The 12,243-nt window shown below is 42.1% G+C and overlaps 1 protein-coding gene across 1 annotated transcript in view; it reads right to left on the bottom strand.

Annotated features, from left to right (window-relative positions):
* Positions 1-872: 872 nt before the first annotated feature.
* LOC124795892 (FAD-dependent oxidoreductase domain-containing protein 1-like) overlaps positions 873-12,243 on the bottom strand; it is a 215,122-nt gene continuing 203,751 nt past the window's right edge. The window contains exon 9 of the mRNA XM_047259971.1: positions 873-1,192. Coding sequence (XP_047115927.1) covers positions 1,053-1,192 — 140 coding nt within the window. The 3' untranslated portion in view covers positions 873-1,052. The remainder of the gene's footprint in view (positions 1,193-12,243) is intronic.

Raw genomic sequence — 12,243 nt, 5'->3', positions numbered from 1 at the left:
TCACAGGTAGACACAACAAAAAGACTGTCACAAAGCTTTCAGCCAGTAAGGCCTTCGTCAAAAATAGACTATTTTTGATGAATACCTTACTGACCGGAAGTTTTGTGACAGACTCTTTGTTGCGCCTACCTGCGACTCAGCATTTCTGCTATAGGGTGAGAAGCAGCTTTCCTTTTCATAATATTATGACATTTAGGTCATTAATTTTATAAACCTGTGACCAGTTTTCTTTGTTTAGGAAACTGTAGAAGTAGTTTATATTATCCTGACTAAAGCATTTACATGTAGTTTCTCAAGACATGTTGTTCCCAGTACATTGAAATTTTTTAATGAAGTGCTGTATAAGCTCTTCTTGACAAGTGTTGCAAGTGTCTGATATGTGGGTAGCAGCATTTACTTTAGCAATTAATTTGTAGGGTATAGCAAAGTTCAATTCATTCATGAAAAGTTCAAAATTCCATGTAGTGACCAGTGAACTGCAGCAATAACCAAGTCAAACTTAGTAATTTTTGTAGCTTAAATGGCACAGTCGTTTTTTGATGTTTGTTCTAGTCAAGCCAAGTAGAATAGTAAAACTGGTACTTTTCTTTACATGAATTGCTGTCCCACCTTGCTTCCTATTAACTCTGCAATAGCAGGAAGACAAAATTAACTTATTTGTTGTTGTATGTTGAATAAATATTCCTCTTTAATATCTGTTTGAATATTTGTGCATTCTTATAATACACTGTTTTACAATGGCAAACATGTTTATATTCAGATCAGAAAAAAAACAGTTTCATAATTATCCTATTATTTAATATTCAGATCTCATGAACATATAATATAATGATTTGCAGTCATATGATCATTTCCGTCAGCAATTTCATATTTTAGAATGTTGAAGAAATTTTCCTCTTTTGTCATCTGCTTGAATATCTGTACATTCTTATAATACAGTGTTTTGCAATGGCAAACTTATTTTTATATTCAGATCAGAAAATTCCAAGTTTTATAATTACATTATTATTTAATATTCAGATCTCATCAACATTTAACGTAATGATTTGCAATCATATGATGTTCACTTCCCTCAGCAACTCATTATGTATAAGCCTTTCAAATCCAAAACGTCTCAAGTCTATTGTCTTGAATCCACCTTCAAACATCATTTCCATAATGGCACGCCCAACAGCAGGTGATTGTTGAATACCTGTAGCAAAAAATAAAGTCAAATGAGAATTTCATTTGGATAAGAGAATTTAGACACAAAAATTTTTCATTGATTTTCATATAAATGACTGCTCTGCAATACACACTTAAGTGCCTGCCAGAGGATTCTTTAAACCCTCCCAATGTTAGGTTGATGACATGAAAATATTTTCTCATTCAGAGGAGAAAGTTGGTGATTAAAATTTTATGAAAAGATCTCGTTGCAGGTAAAAATGCTTTTGTTTTACTCATTACAACACCAACTTGGTTATCATGTCCATGACACTCTCTCCCCTACTCCGTGATGATTTAAAATGAGCTGTCCTTTGGTCTTTTTTGATTTCCTCCATCAATCCTACATGGTAAGGATCCCAAACTACCCAGCAATATTCCAGCAGAGCATGGACATGGACAGTGTAGGTAGTCTCTTTGGTAGACCTGTTGCATCTTCTAAGTATTCTGCCAATAAAAAATAGGCTCTGGTTTGCTTCTCCCACTGCATTATCTATGTCACTGTTCCAATTTAAGTTGTCCATAATTGATTTTTCTAGGCATTTAGTTGAACTGACAGCCTTTAAAGTTGTGCAATTTATTACATAGCCAAAATTTAATGTATTTCTTTTCATATACCTGTGGATGACCTCACATTTTTCCTTATTCAGAGACAACTGCTGCTTTTTGCATCATGCGGATATTTAGTCTAAATCATTTTGCGATTTGTTTTAATTTTCTGGTGAATTTACAATACAGTAAATGATAGCATCACCTGTCAACAATCTAAGAGAGCTTCTCAGATTGTTTCCTAAATCATTTTACAGCTGAGAACAGCAGAGGGGCTATAACACGTCCTAGAAGAATGCTGGATATCACTTCTGCTTTAGTCAATGATTTTCCAGTGATTACTATGGGCTGTGACCTTTCTGACAGGAAATCACAAATCCAGTCACACAACTGAATTGATACTCCATACACTACAGTTTGATTAGAGATCTCTTGTGAGGAATGGTATCACAAGCCTAATAGGAATCTACAAATATGGATTAGTTTGAGATCCCTGTTGATCTGAATCAGAAGGCCTGCCTTTATTAAGTTATTTAAGCTGCTTCATTGCACCATGGACATCCCCAGTTATGTAGCTCATATTGGCAGCTGTTATAAATTCATATTTTGAGATATTTACTTTGTCTTCTTTAGTGACAGATTTTATCAAAACTAAGTATAATAACTCTGCTTTATTGAAGCTGTCATCAGTAACACTATCATTGGTATTGCACAGTGAATGTATTGATTGCATCTTGCCACTGGTGTATTTCACATGTGACCAGAATATCTTTGGATTTTCTGTCAGATTTTGAGAAAAAAGTTTTATTGTGGAAGCTGTTAAGAGCATCATGCATGGATGCTGCACTAAGTTTCAAGTTTCAGTAAAATATAATCAGTATTAAGGCTTGTGTGTCCTTTTAAATTTGGCATCCTTTTTTAACTGCTTCTGCAACTGTTCTGACTTGTTTTGTGTACTATGGTGGATCAATACTGTCTTTTATTAATTTATTCAGCATAAATCTGTCAATTGCCACAAACACTATTTCCTTGTGTTGAAGCCACATCTGGTCTACCCTTACATAGTTAGTTTGGAAAGAGTTGAGACTGTCTCTTACGAAAGTGTCAAGCGAATTTTTTGTGGTGTCACCGCCAGACACCACACTTGCTAGGTGGTAGCCTTTAAATCGGCCGTGGTCCGTTAGTATACGTCGGACCCGCGTGTCGCCACTATCAGGGATTGCAGACCGAGTGCCGTCAAACGGCAGGTCTAGAGAGACTTCTTAGCACTCGCCCCAGTTGTACAACTGACTTTGCTAGCGATGGTTCACTGACAAAATACGCTCTCATTTGCCAAGACGATAGTTAGCATAGCCTTCAGCTACGTCATTTGCTACGACCTAGCAAGGTGCCAGTACCAGTTACTATTGATACTGTAATAATGTACCGTCAAGACCGACGTTCACCATGAATGGATTAAAGTTAAGTATTCCACCAGCTACGTCCGTTTTTTTCTAAAATTCTAATTTCCTTGTCCTGTTCCAGACCTCACGCCAGCCTGCATGAGCTAAAACGCGTGCCTTTCGGCTTCCTCTAGTAAAACGGTGTTGGCTCTCCTGCCAACTACAACATTTGGTGACGAGGCCAAATCGCATTCTTATCGATATTGCCCTGATTTACTTGTGTAATGGCTTCACCACAATCTCCAGACGTACTGTCCAAATTTTATTGCTTACAGAATCAGCAGACGCAGGCCTTACTGGATGCCCTTGGACAGCTCGTCCAGGGTCAACGTGCAATGCAAAATGATGCGGCAGCCGCCGCTCCACTGCTCACACAGCCACAACACGCTGTTGCACCAACTTTTCGACCTTTTGATGCTGCACTGGAAAGCTGGACGGAGTGGTCACACCAATTTGGATTCCATCTTGCCGCCTAGAGGATTCAAGGTAACGAGTGGCAGCCTTTTTTGTTGTCCTCAGTAAGGGTGCCCACGTACCATGTGATAGTCAAATTATTTCCCCGACACGACATAGCAACTCTGTCCTACAAAGAAATTTTGTCTGCACTAGATGCATATTTCAAAGAATCAGTCAATGTAGTTGCGAAAAAGGTATACCTTCTTTCGTACAAAACGTACGGCAGGTCAGACTAATCGGGAGTGGGTTGCAACCTTGCAAGGCCTTACTAGGGATTGTGCTTTTGAGTGTCAATGTGGACTCCCTTATTCGGATACTATGGTACGTGATGCAATTGCACAGAACGTTTCTGATGTTCGTATAAGGGAACAGATTTTGAAACTTGTCAGTCCCTCCCTTCAATAAGTGATGGACATATTGGATCGGCAGGACACACTTAACTTTGCTCAGGAATCATTTGAAACTTCACCAGCCGTGTGTCAGGTTAACCGGCCCACTGGGCGAGCTGCACGGAACAGTAAACAGTCTTCGCGCCGCTGCCGCCAGGCTCTCAGCCACGTGTGCCGCGCAGGCAAGCAAATGCAGTGCTAAAATCATGCCCGCGGTGTGCTACTAGACGTTCACGTGAGAATTGCCCGTCACACCAGGTTATTTGCTTTTTCTGTAATAAAAAAAGGTCATGTTCAGAGTGTTTGCCAGACAAAGCTCAGATCGGAAATTCGCAACCATTCCAGGCCCTTTGCTTCGCGCCGGAATCAGATTCGAACCAAGGATACTCAGGCTCGTGGAACTTCGCCCATGGAAATTCATGTAGTTCATTCCACTCCGCCCAGTGCCACTCTCTCTAACAGTGACTGTGTTCGCCCCACAAACAGTGTGCATCGACATCGCCGGAAATCCCATTAAGTCGCAAGTGATTATGTGCCAGTGTCAGTTCACAGTGCACGAGACAGTCGCTCTTGTCGTCAGCAAGACAATAAACTTTTTGCAGACTTGGACATTAACGGCAAAGTAATACCATTCCAGCTCAATACCAGAGCTGCAGTTTCACTGATCAATCAAGACATGTACAAGCAGCTGGGCACACCTCCGTTGCATGCCGCAAATGTTAAGTTAACTAGTTATTCCGGTCAAGATATCCCTGTGTTAGGATAGTGCAGCCTTCTTGCAACATACAAAGGCCAAACAAAACTTGTGTCATTTTACGTCCTTCGTTCTTCTTCTGCAGTGAACTTGTTTGGTTTCGATTTATTTCAGTTGTTTAACTTGTCTATAGTAAATCAGCTCCTATCAGTGAACCAGACTGTGCCTTCCAACAGTGTTTCTCATCTATGTGAAGAGTTTGCAGACATTTTTGCACCGGGCCTTGGTTGCGCTAAGAACTATAAAGCACATTTGGGACTGAAAGTAAACGCGCAACCAAAATTTTTCAGAGCGCGCAATGTTCCCCACGCATTGCGTGATGAGGTCGCAAAACCATTACATGATTTGGAATCACAAGGTGTAATTGAACATGTGTAGGCTTCTCTCTGGGCATCACCCTTAGTAATTTTGCCAAAACCTTCTGTAAAATTGAGACTTTGTGTGGACTTCAAGGCAACAGTGAATCCACAACTAGTGATTGCAACTTTTCCTTTACCCCACCCGGAAGATCTTTTTGACAAACTGTGCCCGGGTAAATATTTTTCGAGGTTGGACCTAGCAGATGCGTACTTGCAAATACCGGTGGACGAAGAATCCCAGCGCATTTTGGTGGTTAACATGCATCTTGGGTTGTATCAATTCAAACGACTGCCATTCGGGTGTGCATCTGCCCCTGCATTGTTTCAGCAATATCTACAAACTGTTTGTGCGTCGGTCCCTACTGCAGCAAATTATCTGGACGATATTGTGATCTCTGAAAAGACGGAAGAAAAACATATAGCCAATCTCAGAACATTATTTCAGGTCTTGCGACAAAATGGTCTTCGCTTGCGGAAGGACAAATGCGTGTTTTTTGCTCGTGACTTGCCCTACCTGGGACATGTACTCAATGCCCGAGGCATACATCCCAGTCACGAGCACCTCCGTGCCATACAAGACTTGCCTTCGCCACAGAATTTGAAGCAGCAACAGATTGTGCTGGGAAAAATCAACTATTATCAGCGTTATATCCCACACGCCTCTTCCATTTCAGCTTCGCTTCATTGCTTACGCCATAAAGGTGTTCCGTTCATCTGGACGACAGAATGCGAACGCGCCTTTCGCCAGTTGAAATCAGCGTTGCTATCCAATACTTGCCTTACGCCATTTGATCCCCAGAAGTCCCTTTTGTTGATGGTGGATGCATCGGATTTTGGGATCGGTGCTGTGCTTGCGCACAAAGATGGATTGCATGATCGCACTATTGGCTTTGTGTCCAAATTGCTCTCGTCTGCGCAAAGAAATTATTCACAGATCGAGAAAGAAGCATTGGCTCTCGTATTTGGTGTTACAAAGTTTCATGATTTCTTGTATGGTCGTCACTTTACCATCATCACAGACCACAAACCTTTGACATCGTGTTTTCATCCGAACAAGCCTGTACCTCCACGTACAGCGCAGAAATTCATTCGCTGGTCTATTTTCCTCTTGCAGTACTGCTACGATATCTTGTATCAGTCCACTGCTAAGCACAGAAACGCCAATGTGTTGTCCCGTTTGCCTGTTTGCCTGTTGCTGAGGAAAGAGCATTCGATTCTTCCAAACTTGCTTGCATGTTCATTGATTCAGAAACCGATGATGTGGTCGAATCATTTCCGATTGATTTTCGTCGTGTAGCTACAGCCACAGCTGCCGACCCTGTCCTTGCTACCGTTCTGCGTTTTGTTGCTACGCAATGGCCCTTGTCAAAGTCACGGATCGGGGATCCGATGGTTCGCCAATTTTTTGCTCACAAGGAGAGACTTTTCGTTCGACGTGGTGTTTTGCTGTTGCATTCTGATAATGATCAGTCCAGGGTCGTGGTACCACATTCATTACAGTCCTCTGTCTTACAGCTTCTCCACCAAGGACATTGGGGTATAGTGAGAACGAAACAACTTGCTCGTCAGCGCTGTACTTGGTTCGGAATCGATGCCGCAATTACGAAAATGTTCTCTTCTTGCATGGTGTGTGCCGAACAACAATGAGCACCACCGCGGAAATTCTTTGCATGGCCAAAAGCCACTTCCCCTTGGCAATGCTTGCACATCGATTTTGCTGGTCCATTCTGGAATGCTCGATGGTTGGTTGTGGTAGATTCCTTCAGTAATTTTTCTTTTGTTGTCCGGATGTCTTCCATGACGTCATTTGCCACCATCCAAGCGTTATCTGCTATCTTTTGCATTGAAGGTCTTCCACAGACTATTGTTTCCGACAATGGCCCACAATTCATGTCTGCAGAATTTCAGTCATTCTGCAAGGCCAATGGTATTCAACATCTGACGTCCACGCCGTTTTCGCCACAGTCAAATGGTGCCGCTGAACAATTGGTCAGAACTTTCCAGTCACAGATGTTGAAGTTGAAAGAGTCGCATTCTCGGGAGGAGCGTTATTGCTCTTTTGTCTTCGTATCGCTCTCAGCCCCGAGATGGTTGCTCGCTGGCTGAGTTGCTCCACGGTCGTCATCATCGAACCTTGATGTCTTTGCTACATCTGCCGCATCAGGTTCCTGTGCAGCGGCAGACACCTGCTTTTGCTCCACGTGACGTTGTCTACTATCGCCACTATCGAGGTTCACAGTGTTGGCTCGAAGGGCACATTCTTCACTGCCTCGGACGGACTATGAATCTGGTTTTGGGGGCCTCTGGTGAGCTGCGTTGGCATGTCAATCAGCTGCGCCTCTGTCGTCGCACAGGATCTGTCGCTCCCCGTCTGCTTTCAGCGATGGTGCTGTCCGGTCAGTGCCCTGGGGACCCACCTACTGGCTCGCCTCAGCCCCAGGTGTTACCGACGCTGCCTTCCATTTTGCCCCATGGCTACGCGCCGCCGCTGCCTGTTCTCCCGCCAGCGACGCCCACAGTGGACGCGTCGCTGCAACTGCCGGGTGCCTCCCTGGGTCACACGCTGCCGATCGCTTCCCGTGACCAGATGTCCTCCGACATGGAACTCTTGCCCGCTCCGGACCATATGTCGTCTTCACCCATCGGGTGCCCCGGCCCGATGGAGGTTGACCCTTCGGCCCCTCCTGTCTCCCTGCGGGCACATACACCGCATGTTGGCGTGCACCCTGGAGCAGGTTTTCAGGCGTTTCCTAGCTCCCCGCGGTCCGAATGGCAGGGTACGGGTGGCACAGCCTCGCCTGTTGTTAGGCTCCCCACCTCGTCACGTACGTCAACATGGGGTCCTCCCCATGGTGGGCAGAAGCCTTATGCCGCAACCGTACGCCGATTTGCGGGGGAGGCATGTGGTGTCACTGCCAGACACCACACTTGCTAGGTGGTAGCCTTTAAATCAGCCACAGTCCGTTAGTATACGTCGGACCCGCGTGTTGCCACTATCAGTGATTGCAGACCGAGCGCCACCACATGGCAGGTCTAGAGAGACTTCCTAGCACTCGCCACAGTTGTACAACTGACTTTGCTAGTGATGGTTCACTGACAAAATATGCTCTCATTTGCCGAGACGATAGTAAGCATAGCCTTCAGCTACTTCATTTGCTACGACCTAGCAAGGCGCCAGTACCGGCTACTATTGATACTGTAATAATGTACTGTCAAGACCGACGTTCACCATTAATGGATTAAAGTTAAGTATTCCACCAGCTACGTCCGTTTTTTCTAAAATTCTAACTTCCTTGTACTGTTCCAGACTTCACGCCAGCCTGCGTGAGCTAAAACGCGTGCCTTTCGGCTTCCTCTGGTAAAACGGTGTTGGATCTCCTGCCAAGTACAACATTTTTATCTGCATTTTAAACAGATATATTTTGTGCTTATTTTGAGTTGATTTAGATGTTGTGGTGGTCAGTGTCACTACAATGAACTTGAGGTTACTAATCCCTGTATCCATCATGGTGCTCCCTATTTGCTCATGATTATTTGTTGCTAAGAGGTCAAATATGTTTTCACAACCATTTCCACTTCAAGTCAGCTCCTAAACTAACTGGTCAAAAGTGTTTTCAGAGGAAGCCTTTAGTATAATTTCTGACAGTGTTTTATATCTAACACCAGATTTGGGCATGAATTTTCACAAACATATCAAGGACAGATTGAAGTCACCACTAACTACAGTTGTAAGAGTGGGATACCCATTTGAAATGAGGCTCAAGTTTTCTTTGATCTGTTCATCAACTGAATCATCTGAGTCAGGGGTTTGGTAAAAGGAAGCAATTAATTATTAATTTATTCTTGTTCTCAAGTATAACCTCCACCCATATTAACTCACAGGGACTATCTATTTCAATTTCACTATAACAATACTGATTGTTGCTGTATCTAGATTCTTCCTGTGTTTGTCCTGCACCATTTGAGACTGAAACCCTTTCTAAACTTTCAAGAGACCCTCTAAGCTAAGAAACCATCTAGTCCATTCCACACAGTCCTCGCTATTAGTGTAGTTGCCTCCTGTGTGTAGTGTACCCCTGACCTATTAAGCTGAACCTAAAAATCCACCACCCTATTGCGTAAGTCAAGAAATCCACAATCTACACAGTTGCAGCACCATTTAAGTCTCTGATTCAGACCCTCCACATGGCCCTGTAACAAATGTCTGCAATCAGTTCTGTCAGTGACGCTGCAGAGTGTAAGTTCTGCCTTCATCTTGCAAGCAAGATTGGGTATCTTTACCACTTCAGCTAGCCACCTGAACTCAGAGAGAATCTATTCTGGTCCCTACTGACACACATCATTGGTACTGACATAAGCCACCATCTGCAGTGTTACACACAAAAATTAAGAGATCTAACAGAAATCAGGTTACATATAAATTATGTTTCTGTTTGAGTTTGTAATAGATAAATTATTGGTTACTGCATTTACACCTTAAATTTAATTAGGTCAGGTGCAAGCATTTCAAATTTCCAGCTTGGAAACTGCTAGTAAGGTGCTTCAACATCTACACCTACATCATTCCTTTACGAACTGTTGTGGACTCTACGACAGAGGGTAATATCTACTGCACCAGTTATTAGGGCTTTTTCCCTCTCCATTCACATACGGGGAATGGGAAGAATGATTGCTTAAACAACCCTGTGCATGCTCTAATTAGTCTAGTCTTGTATTTCCCATTCCTATGGGCGCATTATGTAGGGGGCTGTAACATGTTTATAGATTTGCCACTTAAAAAGTTGATTCTAGGACTTTATAAGAAGACTTTTACAGCGTAGTATTCTACTGATGAACCACAGTCAGCCATCTACTTTATCTATGGCTGAGTCTATTACATTTCAGTTCCTCAAAAAATTTTAATCACAGATATTTGTATGAGTTCACTGATTTGAACTGTGACTCATTGATATCATAGGCACGGAATACTGCTTTTGTTTTTTTCCCCCATTTTGTTTAGTGCACAGTTTAATGTTTCTGAATATTTAAGAAAATGTGTAAGAAAAATGTGTTTTCGGCTACACATGATCAATAGTCCTGGAACCATGCTGGTTGGTATGGAGCAAGTCATTTTGTTCAAGATACCTCGTTATAATGGACCTCAGATTATGTACTAAATAGATTTTGCAGATATTAGAAAGTAGTTTCGTAGAGTACTTCTGCTGCTCTTCTTGTACCTGGATGTGACCTGTGTTTCATTGCAACCAGTGGGCGCAATTTTTTGTTAACAGGGTCTTCAATGCATTATGTTTAAAAGAGGGGATCATCTGGTATAGAATCTGATAGGGATTCCATCAGGCCATGGAGGTTTGTTCAGTTTTGATATCTATTTCACTCAGCTTTGCAATGATGCAAGAATCAAACTGAGGTAATACACCTGGGATTTTCTTCGCAAACAAAAATTTGAAAATGGAGTTACAATTTCTGATTTTTCGTGGACACCCTCAACTTCAGTACTTGTCCATCCATAAATGTATGGACACTAACTTTAGTATTGCTAACAGCCTGCAGGTTTCATGAAAGATCTTTTGATAATATTTGACTATAGCAGTCATTGAAGAGTTCACAAAGCACTCTCTTGATAGCCACACACATTTCACTCAGCATCTCTCTATCTATAGACCTATGCTTCATTTTAGATTTATTTTGCAACAGTTTTCTTTACACATTTCTTCAGAGTGACTGTACACCATAGATGGCCTCCCTCATCGTGAACTAGGTACATATCAATTCACTGCATGGTCGACCATTCCTCTAAACTTGAGCCACAGTACTTCAATGTGCTTCTCTCCAGAACTAAATGTTTGGTTCCTCACTGGCCTTTTATGTAGTTTACTCAACATATATACTTCCTATGTGCTTGAGTTGCACTTTGAACTTTGGTAACCATTGCTGCTACAACTATCTCATGGTCATTGATATCAGTTTCAGTGCAGACATCCTCAAAGAGGTGGGGTGTATTTGTCACCATTAGATCCAATACATTTCCATCATGAGTGGGGTTCTGAACTATGTAGTTCTCAGAGAGGGCAGTAATGTTTCACAGGATGTCTTGTCATACCAACCACTAACAAGATTATAATTAGACCAAAGTCTCCTCCAAAGATCTGCAACTGCATCTACATGGATACTCTGCAAATCACATTTAAGTGCCTGGCAGGGGGTTCATCTAACCACCTTCACAATTCTTTGTTATTCCCATCTCTTATAGTGTGCGGAAATAACGAACACCTATATCTTTCCATACAAACTCTGATTACCCTTATTTTATCATGGGGGTAGTTTCTCCCTATGTAGGTCTGTGTCAACAAAATATTTTTGCATTCCGAGGAGAAAGTTGGTGATTGGAATTTTGTGAGAAGATTCCATCGCAACGAAAGATGCCTTTCTTTTAATAATGTACAGCCTAAATCTTGTATCATTTCATGTTTCATGATAGTACAAAACGTGCTGCCTTCTTTGAACTTTTTTGATGTACTCCATCAGTCCTATCTGGTAAGCATCCCACACTGAACAGCAGTATTCTAAAAGAGGACGGACAAGCATAGTGTAGGCAGTCTATTTAGTAGATCTGTTACATTTTCTAAGTGTCCTGCCAATAAAACACAGTCTTTGGTTAGCCTTCCCCACAATATTTTCTATGTGTTCCTTCCAATTTAAGTTGTTTGTAATTGTAATTCCTATGTATTTAGTTGAATTTATGGCCTTTAGATTTGACTTATTTATCGTGTAACTGAAGTTTAATGGATTCCTTTTAGCACTCATGTGGATGACTTCACACTTTTCGTTAACTATGGTCAACCACCAAGTTTTGCACCATTCAGATACCTATTCTAAATCGTTTTGCAATTTCTTTTGAACGTATGATAACTTTATTAGTGGATAAATGACAGTGTCATCTGCAAACAACCTAATATGACTCCTCAGATTGTCTCCCAAATCATTTATATAGATAAGGAACAGCAAAGGGCCTATATCACTACCTTTGGGAATGCCAGAAATCACTTCTGTTTTACTCAATGACTTTGTGAATTACTACAAACTGTGACCTC

Source organism: Schistocerca piceifrons, chromosome 4 (assembly GCF_021461385.2).
Source record: "Schistocerca piceifrons isolate TAMUIC-IGC-003096 chromosome 4, iqSchPice1.1, whole genome shotgun sequence".
In the NCBI taxonomy this organism is placed as follows: domain Eukaryota; kingdom Metazoa; phylum Arthropoda; class Insecta; order Orthoptera; family Acrididae; genus Schistocerca; species Schistocerca piceifrons.
The sequence above is the reverse complement of the archived record's forward strand: the minus strand, read 5'-3'. Positions and strand labels throughout refer to the sequence as shown.